This window comes from Drosophila nasuta, chromosome 3 (genome assembly GCF_023558535.2).
Source record: "Drosophila nasuta strain 15112-1781.00 chromosome 3, ASM2355853v1, whole genome shotgun sequence".
NCBI lineage: Eukaryota > Metazoa > Arthropoda > Insecta > Diptera > Drosophilidae > Drosophila > Drosophila nasuta.
The window spans coordinates 26628238-26649701 of NC_083457.1; the positions used below are offsets into that span (position 1 = coordinate 26628238).

At 39.7% G+C, this 21464-nt stretch overlaps 1 protein-coding gene across 1 annotated transcript; it reads left to right on the top strand.

Annotated features, from left to right (window-relative positions):
- The first annotated feature begins 527 nt into the window (after positions 1-527).
- LOC132790518 (protein apterous) lies at positions 528-21184 on the top strand. The gene is given in 9 exon segments (XM_060799072.1): positions 528-2286; positions 4989-5203; positions 5267-5483; positions 5701-5840; positions 18769-18942; positions 19009-19207; positions 19209-19266; positions 19533-19729; positions 19808-21184. Coding segments are annotated over 9 exon segments (1413 nt in total). The 5' UTR covers positions 528-2247; the 3' UTR covers positions 19982-21184.
- The last annotated feature ends 280 nt before the right edge of the window (positions 21185-21464 follow it).

The following is a 21464-nucleotide window of genomic DNA, read 5'->3' on the forward strand; positions in this document are numbered from 1 at the left end:
TTGCTGCCACCGCCACTGCCACTGATGTTGCTGTTGCTGTTGCATTATTCATGTTTGGCAGCCAGCCATCGTGCCCCCAACTCTTTGCCAGCGGGGGCAGGCAGCGGCAGAAGCTGAAGCTGAAGCAACAGCAGCCGCAACAGCAGCACACACAGAGTCAACACACAGTTGACTGACGACGACGACAACAACAACAACAATAACGACGACGACGACAACACCACGCCCTCAAACGGCACTTGCAGTGTGCGTGCGAGCGAGAAAGGCATACAAACACAAATCAGCTGAGAGCGCCGCCATTTGCTGTGTGTGCATAACGCACGAGAGAGCGAGAGCAGTGCACAAAAGAGAGCGAATGCCGCATTGGCAGCGAGAGCCGACGAGTGCAAGCGAGATACAACGAAAGGTGGTTGATTCAGTTGAATTGTGTACGTGTGTGTGTGTGACTGTGTGTCAGTGTTAGTGCCGGAAAGAGCGGGTCGTCGTCTGAGTTTGAAGCTTGTGTGAATCCGCTGCTGCAGGCCACAAACACACAGTAATACGCCGCTACGCTGACTGGTTGTCTGCGCGGAAGTTTCGAATCGAATCGAATCGGATCGCAACGCGACGCAACGCAACGTAACGCGAGTTCTCATTTCGTTTGTGGCAGCTTAGTTTCAAAACGCGTGGCAACAACAACAGTCGCTCATACGTCGCTCTCGGTTCGCAACGTTTTTTTCGTTTGTTTTTTCCCACAACAACAACTGTATAACACTTATAAAAAAATACAAAAGAGAGACATTGAAATAGAATTCTGGCCGAGCATCGTTTGTGTTTGCCGCGGGTGTAACCTTTAACCTCGCTGATTACGACGGCATCGCAATACTTCAATACCACATAATACAAGTGCCGTCGGTTGGTTTTTTGGTTGCTGAATGACAACGAATTGTATTCGCAGCGCAAACACGGAACACAACACAGCAAGATCAAGAACGCAGCTGCGAGACCGTCCACGTCCAATTCAAATTCTTATTTAGTTATCAAAAACGAAACGAAATAAAAAACATACTCAAACACAATCGGCAATAAACAGAACCGAACAGAGCTCAACTGAACCAAAGTGAACTGAAAGGCGGACAAGCCGAGCGCATCCGCAACTGCCTCCGTCTTCGTCTTCGTCTACGTCTACGTCTCTGCCTCTAGACGCTCAGCCGCTCAGCCGCTGCTCTCTAATGCCTTATCAGCAGCACGCATCTTCTGGGGCTGCCGTAGGAACACACAGAGACTGACCAGCGAACAGTGGACCGACCTTTTACTACTACTAAACAACTATATACATTTGCTACGTGTATGTCGTGTATGTCGTCTACCAACTCAATTTCGGAGTGCCATTCTCGCGCTGTCTCGTAAATTAATGTCATAAATTAATTTTCGGGGATCTGGGACTTTTCGTTCTGTTATCGTTTGACATTGCAACCGGTGTCGATCTCGGGAGTCGAGTCCGTGTCCCGTGTCGGGGTTTTTTAATATCGTTCAGGAGCGGCTGTCTAAAACAAGTCAACTTTACCTGCTAACAAGTCAACGAGAAGACAAGTGTTTCTCTCTCTGTGTGTGTGTGTGTTCGAGTGTTCGAGTGTGTGCGTGTCATCTAAAACCCAAATGTTCCTTAAATTACCTTGAAGCTGAAATTCAAATAAATTAAATACAAGCGAATGAGAATATCAATGCAAAACGTATTTAGTGAAATATATATGTAAATGCAAAACAACAAAATACACAAAACTAAATACCTAATAATTGTATAAGAAGAAGTTTCCTTGCTGACGACAACATTTGGCACACATCAAAAAAAAAAAGAAATAAAGAATCCGATCGTAAAAATGTTAAACCTATAAATCGATGTTCAGTGATTTGATGTTCAGCAAACTCGCTCGTAAATTGTGTTGTTTCATGAATTGAGACAACCAAGTGTCAAGTGAACGACATACACACAAATCTAATATATTAAAGTATATCGTGCATATGCTTATATATCGGGTATATCGGGTATAAAGCCAATAAATATCTTATAAGACAAAACGCCGCCACAAAAGCAAAAGGGATTACTGGACCAATAAACCAATCGAAAAGCCTTCAGGATATATTAGCAAACATTGACAGCAACAAAGAACAACAAAACACAGCCAACAAACAACAACAAAACAAACATACACCAGACAGACATCATCATCGTTGGAAATAGACCTCGTGTCATTCCAAAAGACGCACATGGGCGTCTGCACCGAAGAGCGCCCTGTGATGCATTGGGTAAGCATCGAAACATCCAACAATCAAAAAAAAAACAAATAAAACTTAACAGTTTAAAGTTCGATCAGTCCCCAACAACTGACCCCACTCTCTGAGTTCCTCTCTCTCTCTAGTTTGTGCTCCATTCTATAGACAATTTTGAGTCAGCAGCAGCAGGTCTGTGAGTGCTGATTAATTTGTGATTTATCTCGCGCTCGGGTTACAAATGTTATCAATGCCAGACCAAAAGCTACACTCCGCCCTCTCCTTCTCCTTCTCCTACTGCTCCTCCAATGAGGAGGCAACGATAACGACAACGCAGAGACAACGCAACGACAACGCGACGGCGATAAGCAAAACCCCCTTGTGCATATTTCATTTGAATACATTTTGAGAGCACGACGATTAGTTGTTGTATTTGTGGTTGTCATCATCATAATAATCATCATCTGTCGATAACACAAGATCAATCGAGATGAGCTTCTGTTGCACACAGATCACAGATATGCAGCATGAGAATCAAGTTTCCAACTCTGTCAATTTGTTTATCATCTACTCGTTTCTACAATTGATTTCTGTCATTGCTAGATTTCTTAATCAGTTGAATGCTATTCAAACAGCAACTGTCATATTACGTATACGTCAAGTAGACAAAGCTGAAATTCTGAAACTTGTAACATGTAATTTATGTTGGATTAGTTTCAATTCTTGCATTATTCATAATTGTTTTAGTTTGTAATCCATTCTTTTCACAAAGTCTGCTTTGTATTGAGTTGCAACAGCTTCTTCACAAAAAGCGACACCCGAAGCAAATTTCAATCTTAATATAATCTTGCGTGCTTAATCGGATTTCACACGAACTTTGCTGAATGTCATGATAATGGCATTCCTAGAAAATTATTACATACATACGTACTGTATACAAAATAAATGCTAAGATGATTTGCACATTTTCAGAATTTCATTTATCAGTGGCTCAGATTAGTTTTTTTAGAAAATTATAAACCAAATATTGAATAATTCTTACAGTTTTCGTGTCTTTGAGGCATGAAATGCACATCGAAAGAATAGATTGATGTAAGGATTATTTTGCAGTGGTATAAAAGTTTTCAAAAAGAAAATAAAAGTATTTATTACTTTGGTAATAAAAAATTTACAGATTTTAAAACTGAAACTGAAACTGAAACGAATTTCGTCAATACATTTATAAGTGCATTAAAAATAACTGCTCCAAAGAAGTAAAAATATTTTGATTTATAATAAAGTTGTGCAAAGACAACAACTTTATTATAAATCAAAATATTTTTACTTCTTTGGAGCAGTTATTTTTAATGCACTTATAAATGTATTGACGAAATTCGTTTCAATTAGTGTTTACTTTTATTAAAAATAACTGCTCGAAAGAAGTATAAATATTTTTATTCACAATAGAGTTGCTTTTGCAAATTATTATTTACTTATAGTAAAAATAACTTATTGAATCTAACATAAATATTTTGATTTATAATAGAGTTGTTATGTTTAAGTTATGTTGCATTAGTTAACTCTCTATTAAAACAATATTTTCAATGAATTTCGTAAGCATTATAGGCATGACTTGTGTAATGTGGCCAAGTTTTATGTTTATGGACTGGTTGCAAGCAAATCAAGCCATCATGTTGCACCAAAAACACAAAAGCAACAAAAGCAATGTAGCCATAAAAATGTGGTTATACTATCTTGTCAGTTGTGATTTGTTGTTGCAGCTAGCCATTGGCTATTTTAGTTGTATGGACAAACATAAAAAAAAAAAAAAACAAAAACAGATGCTGAAATATCTAGCAAAAAATGGCTGAGCACGAATTCGGTAGCATTGCTTTATGCTTTGGTACTGCAATTGCCCCTAAAGGTAATTGCATGTTTCCCCAAAAAGCAGAGACAACATCCCAGACACACACACAGCACACACACTTGTACAGAGTCGAAACAACAAAATGGTTGTAAATTTCAACAAGCAAGCGCAATAATTTCTTGGCAAATCAAAAAATACGCAATGTACAAATCTGAAGTTTTCGCATTTTATTTTTCGCGTTCGCATTTTCGTTTGGGGAATAGAAACCTGTCATCCTTATAACTTTGCGCAGCCAACCCAGTTGAAATCTATTTTCAACTAATTAATCAAAAATAAGTAAACTGGAGCATCGATGATACCCGGCTAAGCAAATCGTCTGTACACAATATTATTATGGTATATCTTTTTTCTTTTTCTTTTTTTTCAAGATGTCTGCGCTCCGTTTCGTACTCGAAATAATGTACTCGAGTATTCATACTCGTATTATATGGTCTGTGATCTCTTGGATTTTTCAATGAATGTCTTGTCTGGGGGAGAGTTGTTGTTGTTGTCGTTGTTGTTGTTGTTCGGGATCTGTCGTTATTTTGTCGCCTGTTTCACTTACTCACACACATCTGCCTTGCTCTTCAAATGTCGCGCAACGTTTTTCGTGGAAAAACGCTGCAAAAGTTTGCTTAATTGAAATTAACTTTTGTATGCTGAGCTGTGCCGCCATTGAAAATTTCATGCATCATTTGTGGCCAGGCTCATCCTTTGAAATTTGTGAAAAATTTCAGAGCTGAGTGACACAGCAATGAGCCGTCAAAGACCCCAACTTAAAAAATGAAAAACAAAAAAAAATGTAACTAAATTGAACTACAACTATATTTTTGGTTTTTTTGGACATTTGCAGCAGCAGAGCGCAAGATTTCTTGGGCCCGGCGCAAGGGAGAAAAGTCCAACACCACCTGTAGCACATCAAGGGAGCAATCAATGTGGCAGTGCTGCAGGTGCAAATAATAATCATCCATTGTTTCGCACATGCTCCACATCCTCATCGTGTCCAGATATTTGTGATCACAGTACAAAGCCATTTGGCAATGCATACGGCAGCGAGTCATATAGAAGGTGGGTTTGAAGCTAGAACTGATTATATCAAGCTAGAACTAATATATATATCTCATGCTATAGCTATGAGACCGCCGATCGCGCCACATTCGAGGACTCGACGGCAAAATTCTCAATTAGCCGCAGTCGCACGGATTGCACGGAGGTTAGCGATGAGACCACATCGGGCATATCATTCAAAACGGAACCCTTTGGACCACCCAGCAGCCCCGAATCCACCAACGATAGCAAAGTAACCCGCAATCCCGACGATTGCGCTGGCTGTGGCCGACAAATACAGGTAAGATGACGATTCCGACGGCAACTGCAAAATTTAATGCTCGATTTATTTGTGCAATTAAAATAATGGCAGAGCAGCAAAAAGAATTTTCGTATTTATGCTTAAACATAATACTCATTAGCGACTTACTAAGAATCATAATTGTTGGGAGGAAATAGTCGTTTATTTTATATGTATAGGTATAGTCTAAGTCTAAGTTTGTGATGCTTCATTGCAGGATCGCTTCTACCTCTCCGCTGTGGAAAAACGCTGGCATGCCAGCTGCTTGCAGTGTTATGCATGTCGGCAGCCGCTGGAACGGGAATCCTCATGTTACTCACGTGATGGCAACATTTATTGCAAAAACGATTATTATAGGTAAGTCGTACTTAAATAACAAACTCTGCAATATACACAGAGAGTGCCAATTCCGACGCTCATTCTGACTCTGACTCTAATGTGATGTGGCTCTATTCTGAGAAGCGATCGCAAGTGCAGAAGAGAGGGGAAAGGGTAACTGTGATGAATCAGATAAAGCCTCGAACTGCATGCCAAGACATTGACTAGAAAATGATTTCCAAACACGCAAATCAAATATTTATGCATGCATTGTTTTTGCACCACTGTGCGAAGGCTATGGCTAGGTGACGCTGCTGCCAAGAAGCAGACCGAGACCGCGACAGCCAAGACAGTGGCAGTTGCAGTCGCAGTTGCCTCCTACTACATATAAGTATCTTCACCTCTACCCCGCTGCTGCTCCTCCAGCGGCTACTGCGGAGCTGCGCCTGGTTGAATGGGCCTGCGTGTGTTCTGCTGTTTGAATTCCCATTCCGCGGTGTTTCTCAAGAACGCGACTTCAACGCTCGCTCACCTCGGCGCACGCTAGATGCGCTGTTGCACGTTGCACGTTGCACGCTGCACGTTGCTGCAGTCTTAAAGCCAAAAACCACGACGTCGCTTTTTGAGGTTGACACTCTGCGCTTGGGTGGGTGACGTTGCCGTTGCTGTTGCCGTTGCTTCAACTTCTGTTGTGGCCTCCACACTTGCTAGGAAGCTGCAATTGCAACTGCAATTTCACGCGCCGCACCAACGTGCAGCAAACACGCGAGATTAGCACAACAACAACAACTAAAGGGGGAAGCAAACACACACACACACACACACACACAACAACAAAATGTTAAAGTAAAACTCGTTATAATTATGCCAAATTTTAGAGACAAAGACTGAGCGAGCGAAAGAGCAGCAGCATTTGTTTTAGCTGGGTGTAGACAAGCATTTCTTTCAATTGTGCACAACAACGCCTACAATTTGTTAGGGAACTGCTCGAGCGGCAATTAAAGCTGCTGCTGCTGCTGCCACTGCCGGTTGCAAGTTGCTGCAGTTGCAAGTTGCCAGCGTCAAAAGTTTTCCTCAACAACGATGAACAACACCTGCCCAACGGGCTGCGTAAATCAAAAAGTTTATCATTCAAGCGGCCCCAAAAAGAAGCCAACAACAAACAGGCTGAAGCATGCAACATGCAACACATATACGCAGAGAAACTATACAACATACTATGCACCATAAATCCAAGCAAGTCACGCTCGTCACTCGTATTTCCTCTCAAATGATTCTTGTGACATTTATTACCGCTCCATATTTCAAAAAGTACGCAGTCAGCAGTCGGAGTCGCCGATCGCAGATCTCCGAATCGGAGAGGCACATCGGAGTTGTTTAGCTGGAGTTGAAGTTGAACTTGGAGATGGAGATGGAGATGTAGACGGAGAGAGACGGAGACTGTTGCAGTTGATGCTGCAAGCAGGCTGCTTCGATGTCTGATCCCCAACGCCAACCGCTTCGCTCCGCTGCCGCTCGGAGTCTCGGGTCGATCTGTCAGCGTTTTTTTTTCTTTCCGAGAGGGGGCATGGGGATGCGCTTCATGTCATACACAGAGTCCAATCCACAATCCATTCCGCCGTAATGTTTCATTTCGTTTCATTCCGTCGGCTTTTGGGCTGCTCGTCGCTGCTCGCTATTATCAATCAAATTGCAGCCCCCTCTCCCTCCCCCTCCCTGTATTCTCCACTCCACTGTTCCCCCCTCTCTGCACGCACAATGACAACGACATTCTTTGTTGATTTATATAGCTGATGTCAAATATGACAACGCCAAGTCGACAAAAAGTCAACGCGCAGGGGATGAGCTGGTGGAAGAGGGGAGGAGGGGAGGAGGGGCATGTTTGGGGGCCAGGCAAAATTTATGCCTTACTATGCACCGTTAACTCTGCACGGGGACAAAAATCTTGTGGGTGTTTTGCGGCGACCCAATGAGAAAAACGTATGAACGCATCGCTGCAATAAATTCATGTTTTGTTCAAAATTTGAAAACACTAAAAAACACACAGAAGACATTTTTCACATTCAAATCATATTAAATAAAAACACATGTTTCTCTTTGCTGCTGCTGCTTCGTCTTTGTGCATAATTGAAAAGCTGAAATCAATAGCCAAAAATATCAAAATAATGTTTAAGCACACTTACGGATAAATTTCTGTTCGACTCTCTCTCTCTCTCTCTCTCTAATCAGACTTTTAACTTGTTTGATTTGACTTTTCATTTATTGCCCAGCTTATTGAAAAACATTTCATCGCATTTATTTCCATCGATATTTCCATTGAATTTCACTCTCATGTGTGCGGTCAACGCAGGTCAAACTGTAATTATTGAAAAATAATTACTCAAACACACGCACACACACACATTCGTGTCATAAATGCTGTTGTTGGCAACTTGCAAAAATATTTCAATTGAAGCCGCATGACAACTTTGTGCACAATCACAGATCGACATCAAAGTGCACATTTGAGTCTTTAATCTATATTACGAGTATAGTTGTGAATAGAAGCTGGCATGTTTAACAATTATTTTGACGGTTAAAGCATATAAATTTCAATCGTATATTAAATAAATTACATAAATATTATAAAAAGAGAAGCAGTCATATAATTGCGACATCTCTACTAACAGACCGAAAACATTAATAAATAATATCGATTTGTAAGGGAAGATAATTTGATTAATATAATATTGCCTTTAGAAGTTAAATAGTTATACATAAGAAAATATTTTAAAAAGTTTATAATATCAAACGGTAGGGACAAGCAATATAATTTAGAAACATTAGCTAAGATATACACAAAGAAGCTAAAAGTAATAAATAAAATTAAAAAAGGTTTGATTGAGTCGTAGCATTCATTTTATCATTTAATACCATCACACAGAAAACATTGAACAACTCTTTCGTGAATGCAAAGCTAAACAAGTAAGAAAGCTACAGTCGAGTGTGATCGACTGTGAGATACCCGCTACTTATCGCCAATAAACAATATTCTATGTTACAAATATATTAAAAATATAGCGCGAAAAATATGAAAATATATCGAAGTCTTTTTTTTTTTGGTATATTGGTATAGTTCTACATCGAAAAAAGAGTACTAAACATTCCAGATTGTCAGTCAAAACAACCCAGACCATATTGCAGTAGGCTTTTTTTGACGTACAAAAGATTTTCTTAAGTATCTTTTACAGTTTTTATAGAGTCGCAGTTATTATTGCTTTATAGCTTATAGCTTTTATCCTATGAGCAGCGGAAATGAAAAAGTCTAAAATCAAATATGAAATACTTGACTTTTTTAAGCATAGTTTTTTTTTTTTTTGACAAACCTAAAATCCATTTAATTCAAATCGTGGCTGAAAATATACAAAAGTTCCAGCAATTTGAATAAAAACAAATTAGCAATTAATTTAGCTTGGCTAAAATCGAGTTAAAAATACTTTAATTTTATTGAGGATCTTTTTCTCTGCGTAATAATCCCTCTTTTGCTACATCTATTACAAATGAATCGTAACTATATCAACTCAATACGAATAAAATAGTTCCGCCATTTAATAAATGATTTACCATTTTAAGCTTTATACAGGATTAACAACTCAATCCTCAATGCAACTTAAGAAAACCTATTAATGTTATACATATATATACATATATGTACTTGATTATCGCTATTAATCGTTGCTGTAGCATCTATATCATTTACGTTAATAATTTCAGCAAATTAAATTGAAGCACATCAGCAATTAATTGCCAATTTTACGGCTCTAATATTACTTGGCTCAAATTATATGCAGGCATAAGAAAATTCAAATACATATTGACTTTATGAATATTGCTAGCAGATTTGTTATCTCCAGCACTTAAAGACGCCTTACCGCCAAAGCCGATCAAGCATATTTGGACTTTATGTAGCTTTTTGAGTGCTTAGCATTTAAAACACTTTGCATTCAATATGCATTTGATGCAATGGCCTTGCCAGTGCAACGAAATGAAAGCCAAAGTCTTAACAAATTTGTGGCATGCAATAAGCGGACTTTTGATGGCAATAAACTTAAAACAAAGCATCTGATAAGCACCAAAAACACATGTCACATCGGCTACCGCAAAACCCGGCCGAGAGTTCGTTCAAGACCCGCTTAGATCTGAGTTAGTATGCGAACGAGTATTCGAATGAGTGCATGAGTGTTTGAGTGTATTCAGTATGCTTTTTTTTATTTTGTCGCACTAATCTGGCCATCAAAACATATGTTGGGCATCGCCGTCTCAGTTGTTGTTGTTGTTGTTGGTTTGTTTGGCGGTGTTAACTATGCTCGTGTGTTGCCCCTCTTTCAACTCCCCTCTCTGCCCATTCTCTGTCTGAGCCTGGTCATAATTTTGTTGTTTAGGTTTTAAGCTCGCAAAGCAAATAATTGGATTTTAGTGGATTACTCTAGAGACTGGCAACGGCAACGACAACGGCACAAAAAAATCTAAAACCGCTGCCAGCCGTCGCCTTGTTGCAGTTGCAACTCCGACTTCGGCTCCGACTCTGTTGGCTATTGGCTTTTTATACCCGCTACCATTAGAGTAGAAGGGTATTATAGCTGTGTGACTCTCCCACCCCAAAAAGTATATATTCGTGATCAGCGTCAACAGCCGACACGATATAGCAATGTCCGTCTGTCTATCTGTCCGATTTTTGGTATACACAATAATAACTACAGTAGTTATAATTTCTGAAAATTTGGTTGCGATCAGATAAAAATTGAAAAAGGTTAGAAAGAATTAAAAGAAATACTTTAGCGTATCGGAACAATTGCCTACTTACTAAGGATTTTAGTTGCTTTGGATGGCAATCTGGTATATTTTGCGCTCTATTCTATATTTTGAATGGAGTACTATATCAATATACCGAATATAGTCTCTGGTATATTTAAGAATTTTTGCGATATATATGAATTAGGTATATTTTACTTTTGTTTTTGTTAAATATTGTATGCCACTCTTTGGTATATTTTGAATGGATTACTATATCAAAGTACCGAATATATGTAATCTCTGGTATATTTCAGCACTTTAGCGATGTATTAATTAGGCATTTTTCTTTTGTTTTTATTTAAAATGGTATATATTGCATTCTATGGTATATGTTGAATCGAGTACTGCATTAATATACCGAATATATTCTTTGGTATATTTCAGTATTTTTGTGGTATAATAACTTAGTATATTTTAAGAATAATATCGCACTGTTTTCTTTTTATTCAAAATGGGTACCGGGGTATCTCACCGTCGAGCACACTCGACTGTAGCTTTCCTACTTATTGCTGCTTGTTGTTGCTGCTGTTGCTTTAAGCCAGCCAGCAAGCACTCGTTGACATTTTACAATCAGGCAATGTACCTGTTTCGCTCCGCAATTCTCGTTTCGCTGCCAACAGCAACGGCAGCAACTGCTGAGAAATAATAAAAAATTGTTAGCTGTCACCTCGTTTCTGCATATTTCGTGGCCATCCTGCCAGAGCAGCGGCAACGTCATAAAAGTCGCAGCACAGCTAGTCTCCAACCCATTCCAACCCATTCCAACCCATTGCATCGCATCCAACTCAGCTCAGTTCGCGTCTTATCTATCAAGATGATGTTGTGCTGATGGCATGCCGGATAAGGCCGGGTAGCATCTGCCTCGGAGCTGCTTTATCGGCTCAGCATCTTAATACACACTCTCACACACACACACACACACACTCGCACACTCTCATGTTGCACTCACTGGGGCTTCTGCCATAAAGCGCCAGAGCCACAGCAAGAGAGAGGGAGAGTGTCATAATTTTTATGTGGCCTCCGAGTGAGAAGCGAGAAGTCAGAAACGTTCTTGTTGCCGAGACAGAGGTCTAAGGAAAATTGCTGATTGGCTTCGTTATCAGAGCGGACTGCGAGCTGCCCCAAAACCAAAGGGAAACATCATAAAAAAAAAACACAACGATGGAAAAAATATATAAAACAAGTAAAAACGAATAAGATGCGTTCGTCTCTTCATCTTGTGGCGAAATGTCTTAATCAGCGACTAGAGAGGAAAAAAAACATCGAGGGAGAAAAAGGGAAGCCAGAGAGGAGAAAAAAGAAAGAAAGATAGAGACGAGGGTAGGGAAAAGTTTGGCATAAAATGTTTACAGTTTGGAAAGTCAGCGAAGCGCGTCCATTTAATTGTGGCCAACGAGTGGCAAAGATACTCGAGCACCAAATTTATGGCCAACCTGAAATCGCGCGTTATGCAATAAAAATAATTTCTCGTTGCTCAAAGAAGCGCGCCCCATGCGAAAAACACAAGACACAAAAAATGTATAGAAAACTTACAGAATTCATTAAGTAAACAGAGAAGCAACAACAACAACAACAACAACTCGAAAGAAAACGAAAAAAAACGGAGATAAAAAAAAAGAGGCAGAGCGAGAGCGACGACTTAAACAGCCAAACAGTTTAATGATTCTATCTCACGACGTTTTTTTATGTTCTAGCCACTGGCCGCACCACCCCCCACTTGCCTCCTAACCCTTGCCCCCTTTCCCTGCCACAGATTCACCTTAAATAAAAAAAAAAAACCAGCACCAAGGCACTTCACTCTATGTGGCGTCATCAAAAACTTGAGCAATGTTGCGGCATGCACAAGGGACAAAAACTGCCAGAAAGAATGAGAGAGAGATAGAGCGAGGGAAAGGGAAAGGAAGAGCGAGATGGAGGCTGAGAAAAAAGCGCAGTATTTATTTTTTATGAGCACTTGTCAGCGATCCCATGTAGCGCCATCGTCAACACCCAACATCGAGGCAAAAACGCGGCATACAATGGCTGAGAATAGCTAAATAAGCGATCAGAAATAATAAGCTTAGATAAATAGCTATTATCAATAAAACAAAGATGAGGCAAATAAGCACCGAGTCAGCGGTTGTGTTGACAGAAATATGACAGAATTGGATTAGATTAACGGGATAGCAAATATGCTAAATTAACAAGCCATTATGATGCTAATTTTTATTGTTTATATACATCCTCTTTTATTTTAATATCTCATGACAAACCTCAACTCTTATTGTTAGTTCAACTAAGTAGTAATTCTATCCATAGCAAGATCTTATTTGCAATATGCTATGTAGTAGAAATATCAGAGTAAAAAGCATTAACAATATAGGCTAAACAGATTATCCAAAAGTTGAGATATTAATGTAGAAGAATTTGACCATATAAAGATTAAAAGTACACTAAAATTATCTGATTTTTGAAATGTACATTCAAGTTGATAATATTTATTTTGAACATTAGCAATATACAATCCGAAATTGTTAGTTAGGTAGATCAGAAAGAGTTAGATTAGAAAAACGAAATTGAAATTATTTACTATCTAAATATCCGATGATAATAATTCTATCGTATCTTTCTTTACATTCTTTTACTAATTATCTGTTTTCATCGGATTGTACTTTCTTATTAACATTTATGTCAGGTTATATTACTTTCTTATCGGTTATATTTATTTATACCTAGCATTTCTAGTTATTCTTAACTTACAGTAAAATTAGATTGGATTTCATTAAGCATCAAAATTTCAGTTTAATTCCTTATTTATCGTATAGATTAAAAATAGTTAGATTGAATTAAATAAAAAGAGTTTAGAATTCAACTTTTTCTGGATCTAAATTTCAAATGATTAGCTGACATTTATAGCCTTAATATTGAGCGCTAACATCATATTATTACGATCTGAAATAGTAAAATGATTCCAAATATTTAAATATAAATTTCCGATGCTTTCTTATTCTTAACATTTATTCATCGTTGCACTTTATGTTTTTAAAAAAATTATGAAAATTATATATACAACTCGTTTATAAAGAGAACAGATAAATCATGTAATATTTGTGATGACAGCAAGAAGTTAACATCAGATTAGATGGCCGCGATATCATTATGCTAAACGTAACCAGACATTAGAATGCAAATGAAGTAGCTTGAAGTATAGTTAGCTACTATTCTTCAAACCAAATATCAACTCGTCGTTTAACCCTTGCACTTGAACACCTGAGCTAGCTATTTATTCCACTGTAAGCCACATCAAGTTGCGGTGGCGGTGGCGGTGGCGTTGCAGCCATGACGTTTAAGCCACATTGCAGCAGCAGCGGGTCACTTGCTCGCTTCGCTGCTCAATGCCTAAACCTTTCTTGACTTCCCTCTTTGGCCACAAACAAAATATAAAAAGAGAAGAAAAACTACTCGCAGCGCGATAATTAAAATGTTTAATGGGCATCTTTAAAAATCATTTTACGCCGAATTTATGCGAGAGCACATAGAGGCAAACCGACACTTAAGAGCTCAACCAAAAAATAAAAACACACAGAAAAATATAAAGAGAAGCAGCCGCCACAGGCAGCCAAAGAAACCCTAAGGTCTAAATAAAAAAAAACAAAAACGAAGACCCGGCGTTCCAGCAGCTAACTGAAACAATGGGGCGCTAATCTAATCAGCTAAACTATAAAATAAAAAGACGAATACGAATAAAATTATACATGCAATTTCACTGAGCATGCGGTTCTTGGAAGCCGGAAGAGTTCTATTAAAGAACGTTTAACAATTCAAATGTAAATGCTCAAATGTAAAACCATTTAAAAAACAGAAAGAAGCGTTGCTTGTAACATCACACACATCAACCCAAAAAAAAAATTGATGTCTTCTTAAGAAGAAGATGCGGATTAGTGAACTAATCGACGGCCACATAGCGGCAAACCCAACCAAAATAAAAAATAAAAAAAGACAGCAATACAAACTAATTTTCCAGCGCATTTAACACGTATAGGAAAAACTTGTCGCGCTGCAATTTCAGGATCACAGTCATCACAACAAAACCAAAACACAACACTCAACAGTAAGGAGAGAAAAAAAAACACATAAATGCAAATAATTATTGTATATGTTTAGGCAGGGCGGCGCTCTCGGGAGGGGAGAATCAAAGGAGGGGTTTACCCATGGGCCAAAAGAGAAAAAAAGGGCCTAGAATCGAATTATCACCACGGGACGTCCTCCCGGGCGAACTTGCGACGCGCTCTCACGTTATCCCCGTCGACAGCGAAATCTACACGACTGCATTTATTTGTATTTAATATTTTGTGTTGTTTGTGTTTTCTGTTTTACTGTTTTCTGCTTTTTTTTTTTGCATTGCGCGCGCAACTGCTGCCGCTGCTGTGAACGGGGTGGCACGTCTGGGAAATCCGTTGCAGGCAGCGGCAAACTACTTGTAATCGGAAGAGCCGGCCACAGCGGGTGGCACTTGAAACTTCAGCGCCGCATCCAGAGTGAACGCAATCCCTGAATGCGTTACAAATGCTCTCACGTTACACACCCAAAAAAAACTCATGCAGCAACTGGTGCAGCAAGGCCCTTTGCATGAGGCAACAACAGCAGCAGCAGTTGCGCCACACGTCGGTTTACACTTCAGCGTGTCCTGTTCCTCAACTCAACTCTCAACTCTCAGCTCTCGGTTCGCCATATGCATTTCCGCCCTGAAAACTTCGGCTCTATTCAGGTTTTTTAACAGGAGCTGCATCATCGAGTTGTCCATGGAGTGGCCGCGAGAGTGGCCCAAGTGGCAGCAAACGCCGCGCGCCACTTGGCCACGATTTCGTTGTCTGTTATCAGCCACGTCTAAGTTGCAAAAAGCCACCACCAACAGCAACAGCAACAGCAGCCAGAGCAGCAGCAACTTCTCTTTCCTCTCCTTGAAAATGCAAACTTATCTATTGGCGTAATCAGAGGCTAAACAAAAATCTTGACTTCAATAAAATATAGTAGACCGTCTAGGGCCTTGCTATCATAAGAGCTGCATCAGCAGCAGCTGCTGATGAAGAGCATGATGTTGATGTTGCTGCTGCTGTTGTTGCTGTGGTTGCTGGTGATACTTTTGCTGCTGTTGTTGCTGCTGGTGATGCTGCTGGTGATGCTCACATGTGTCATAGCTTCGCACGCTTCAAGTGGGCAACGCCTCCGAAACAAGTGCAGGACAACAACAACAACGACAACAGCAACAACATCATCGAGCAGCAGCAGCAACCAGAAGAGCAGTGAACGATGCGGTTAACCAAGGCAGTCAACCGGGTCGAGTTCTTGTTTTTGGGATCGCACTCGCAACGGGATCGAGTCGAGTTTGGAGTCGAGTTCCGAGTTCGCGTTGTGTTGGGATTGATGTACGCCGTGTGGTGGGAAATAGTCGTTGTTGTTGCCGTGGTTGTTGTTGTTGTTGTCTGGGGCAACACTCAGAAGCCAAAACAGCGACAACGACAACGACAACAACACATCAACAAGCTGACGGTTGGAGCTGAGACTGCAATTGCTGGCCACACTCTGATTATATGTATGTGTGTATGTGTGTGTGTGTGAGAGTGTGCGACTGTGTGTGTGTGTGAGAGTATCAGATTTCGAAGCGCTCGAAAACATAATCATATATTAGGCGTTGTCACTTTGACATTTCGCCTGCTCTTTTACATGGCAATAATCATAATTCATTTTTCTCTCGCACTCGCTCTCGCTGCTCGCTGCTCGGCTCGGCTGAGGCACAAAAAAGGGGGCGTGGCAGGTGGAGAGGGGGAGCCTCAGAATGAAATAAAGTGCCACAGCGAAATGAAGGCATCGCCGGCTGCTGCTGCTCTGGCTGCTGCTTCTGCTTCTCCTCGTTGTTGTACGAGTCTGAAACAGTTTTATGAGTTGGTAGCAGGCAAAGCGTCGCCGTTTGTTGCCGTCGAGTCGCATGATGTTGACGCTGCCTGTACTGCATCCATGTTTAATATTATTTATGGGGCTTGCGTCTTGCGGCACAAGGTATCTCTCCTCTGCTGCTGCTGCTGCTGCCACAGTGAAAGATCGAGTGAGAGTCTGGGACTCTCCGTTTCTGACTCCAATTCCAACTGTATCTGAAGAATATCTCGCAAGTGTTTTGCCGGCGACAAGTTGTGCGACAAGCCAAATGTGAATGTGAATGTGAATGTGACAAAAATCTCGGCGTCACATCCCAAATCATTTTCAACGAAATGCAAATGGGAGCCAAAGGAGAGGAGCCAGGCACAGTACTACATCGAGGGGCATGCCACAAAAGTGCGCTATATAAATATGATAAATTTATATGGAATTGTTTTTGTGTTCAGCTCTGTGTCTGCAGTTTTATTTTAGCCCAACGACAGCGATGTGCGAATGAGTCTGTTGAGCGAAGTTGCGAGTCTGAGTAGGAATCGGCATCGGAGTCGGAGTGAAATGCGCCAATTATTTTGATTAATGTCAAAGAAATCGCGTGTTTCGCGTATTTGATGTTTCTCCTTTTGCCACACTCTTGACTTGGGAATGGATGGCACTCTCTGTGTCCAGGGTCATCATTATTTGGCACGAAATCGACAAAACACCCCGATGATTATGACTGATGTTGGTAATCTTTGATCTGTCATTTGCGAAAGTGAAAACAGTAGCAAAATGCACGAATATCCAACTGACGTTAAAGATGATGTTGCTGAGACGATGACGTTGCCGTTGCCATTGAGGATCGAGGACTGACGACTGAGGATGACGACTGACGATGAGTGGGCGTTTTGTTAACCGATCTATTGTGCCGCTCCCGTTTGCCTGCACCTCTGACTGCGACTGCGACTGCGTCTCGACAGTAGCTCAGGCAACTTCCTGACCAAACATGTTATTAGGCTGCGACTGAGGCACCATAATTTTGGCCCTGGGCTCTGCCGAGATTATTGCCCCAAACAAATAGGCTTCGATTTTTGTTATCATCATGCCATATAATTGTGCATAAGTAGTTGTCGAGTTCAAAGGCAACAAAAGCCAAGAATGCTTTGGGGTTACACTTGCGCATACTCTAGCACAAAAGCAGCGGAAATTGATTCACTAACTGTGAAAGTAGTTCACAAATTTTGTATCTCTAATAGTTATACCTACATTTATAGTTCTTTAGGGTGATGGACAGACAGAAAGACAGACTAAATAGTATTAAATTGAAATTAAAGTTCTCAACTTTTATAGTTGTCTTTAAGTTTTCTTACCTTACTTATATATTCAGGCAGTTCTGGTTAATGTTTTAATAATATGATGATTAATACTATAAAAGATGTTAAACAATTTTTTACAAATCTTGCTTTAATAATTGCAAAAATCTAGAAGTTTATGTCAACTAACAATCAGACAACAGGTTTTTATAAAATACACAAACTTGTCTTAAGAATATTTGTGATTTATCAGACAGATCGGCAATAATAATTGCTATAGAACTTCTGCTGAATACGAAAACTACATTTGTAAATCAATAATTTTTAAAATTAAAGTCAATGAGACAATGAAGAAATAGCGAATTTGTAGTTTTCATGATTCGTAGACTATAAATTAAAGTGCTGTAATTAATTCAATTGCTATTTTCATATATGCAGAATAATTTGCTGACTGCTGGAGTACTTTGCTTCTTTTTTTTTAAGATCGAAAAGTTTTTACGTCAAGTTTTGCTATCTCCTTTTCAATATAGAATACAAAATTCCTAAAGATTTTTTCATTTTTAATCTTAATCTAAAATGCAAATTTAGCATAAAAATCTTGATTCAAGACTTTTTCAACCTAAAAATCGTATTTCAAGATTGTTTTTTTAAGATTGAAAAAATCTTAAAAAGATAGATTTTTTCTATCTGTGAAGAGTCATTGCAACTCATTATTAATTTCAAATATAATGTTAAGTATTCTACTAAATTAATTTCAACAATAATTTAAATAATAATATAAACATTAATATAAACATTATTGTTTTCTTGAAGTTAATAAGAGAATAATTCATATTTTTCTATTGATGAAATTTGAAGTCTCTTAAGAGAATTCTACTTTGTATTGTTTCTGCAAATAAACTAAATATGTTGTAAATGTACTTCTTTACTTGCAGTTTTTTTGGTACTCGCCGCTGTTCCCGCTGCCTGGCCTCCATAAGCTCCAACGAGCTGGTCATGCGCGCCCGCAACCTGGTCTTTCATGTCAACTGCTTCTGCTGCACCGTGTGCCACACGCCGCTCACCAAGGGGGATCAATATGGCATCATCGATGCGCACATCTATTGCAGGTAAGTTTAGATTAGACTTTTCAATTTAACATTAATACTGAATTGATTGTTCCCATCTGCGAACAGAACACACTATAGCATAGCGAGGGAGGGAGACGCTGCATCGTCGAGCATGAGTGCCACATATCCGTATAGCACGCAATTTGGATCGCCGCACAATGACTCGTCGAGTCCGCACTCGGATCCCAGTCGTAGTATTGTTCCTACGGGCATCTTTGTGCCCACATCGCATGTCATAACCGGACTGCCGCAGCCGGCGCGTCAAAAAGGGGAGACCGCGCAAGCGCAAGCCCAAGGATATCGAGGCATTCACAGCGAATATAGGTAGGTTGTAAATACCAAAAAGTAGCCATAAAAAAACCTGCTTAATGGCTTGCAACCTGAAGCTGTGTTGCTGTTTAGCTGAACCTGGTTCAAACTGGCGCCAGTGCAGCGAACCAAAAGTTTTTACGAGTATTCCTTTACGAGCTTCAAAAAACCGCATGTTCGAGTCGTAAACCGAAACATTTGTGCTCAAGCTGTAAAAGTCGCGAACTGCACAACAACTAAATGTGATTTTTTTTTCTGATTTTTTGCTTTTTGTTTGACAGATCTCAACACCGAGTATGTGGACTTTGGGCGCGGCTCACACATGAGCGCCTCATCGCGGACCAAACGAATGCGCACCTCGTTCAAGCATCATCAGCTGCGCACCATGAAGTCCTACTTTGCAATCAATCACAATCCCGATGCCAAGGATCTGAAGCAATTGTCGCAGAAAACGGGTTTACCAAAGAGAGTCCTACAGGTGAGCAAAACTCTTCAGCACTCAAACAACAACAGACACTCATAACTAACACTCATCTCTCTCTCCTTTTTTTGGCAGGTTTGGTTTCAGAATGCGCGAGCCAAATGGCGTCGCATGATGATGAAGCAAGATGGCAGCGGCATGCTGGAGAAGGGCGATGGCACATTGGACCTGGATAGCATTTCGGTGCACAGTCCCTCATCGTTTATGCTGGGCGGTGCGAACAGCACGCCGCCCCACAATCTTGACTAACAGCTGCTCAGGGAGAGGGAGCAACAGCAACAGTCGCAGCAGCAGCAACAGCAACATCGCCACACTGACTCCAGCAATGTGAACACTAACGCCTCCAACTCCAATTCCACCTCCAACTCGAATGCCACCAGCGTATCCGCCTCTGCCACAGCAACGGCAGCGGTTGCTGCTGCAGCTGCTGCCTACGCAATTGAGTTGCAACTGCTGCACGCATCGAGTGGCAACAACGGATGTTGCTCGCCGGCGCTGCTCTCGTTGGCGGACCTGTTGAATGGCACTGACGATTAGTAGTTGTACTCGTACTTGGCCACAAAATACTCAAATACTAGAGAGAGAGAAACCTTTACAAACATGCATACATACACACATTCAATTACATCAATATGTACATCACATATTTACATACAAAGCACACACAAACGCCTAGAGAATGTTGTTTAGACGGGCTGCCTCAAGTTTGCTGTTTGCATTAAGTATTTTTGTAGTTGCTTCTAGCCATTCAGACAGTCAATCAATCAATCAATCAATCAGTCAGTCAGTCGGTCAGACCTTGAGATTGATTAGCGATTAAATACAAGAACTCCTCCAAGCAGCTTCTCCTCCATCGATCGATTGATCGTTCGTTCGATCGATCCTCTTTATCGAGTAGCAGTGTCTGAGATCAGATCTTATGCACCCATCAAAAATGTTGTTTCTATTTCTATCGTTCATTTGTAAATATGTACTAGAACCTTAGTAATTGCTTACAAGAAATTATTGTTAATACTTATACTATATATAGTATATATACATATACACATATATATGTATACATATGAATACACACATGCATACATACATACATATATATTGTATATCTACCATACATATTAAATAAACAAATCTAATATATAAATTTCATATTTATTGCCCAAATTATATAGTTAGAGATGAATTTAGTTTAACGAAGCGATCTATATATATATAGATATATATATTATTATTATCTGTCGTAGTATTACGCTAATTTACTTGCTTCGATCCACACATGATGAGACGCTGAAATATGAAATTATATTAAATGAATCGAGATCAAGTTATGATGAGCAATGGAAAAATGCAATTGAAGCAAAGTGAATAACAGAAATTTGTACTTACAAATAGATTAACCATAAGTCGTACCATAGAAGCCAAATAAAAGCGATTAAAAAATATATAAATGCTTTTTCTTTAATTTAAATTTAGTTTGGGAAGTTTTCTCTGCTGCATCTTCAAGAAATTCACATTTCTACTCAAATTTCAGAGCATTTAACATTTTAGTTAATGTTAATTCACTTAGAACAACAGCAAATGTTAACAGAATAAACCTAACAGTCAATGGTAATATTTTCACTCAAGAGCGTCTCACTCAATGACACCACTGTTAAGCAAGCAGTGCACTGCTTGAGGGGTTGAGTTTACTGCCTTGTTAGTCATGATTTGTATTTGGAATTTACGTAGTTAT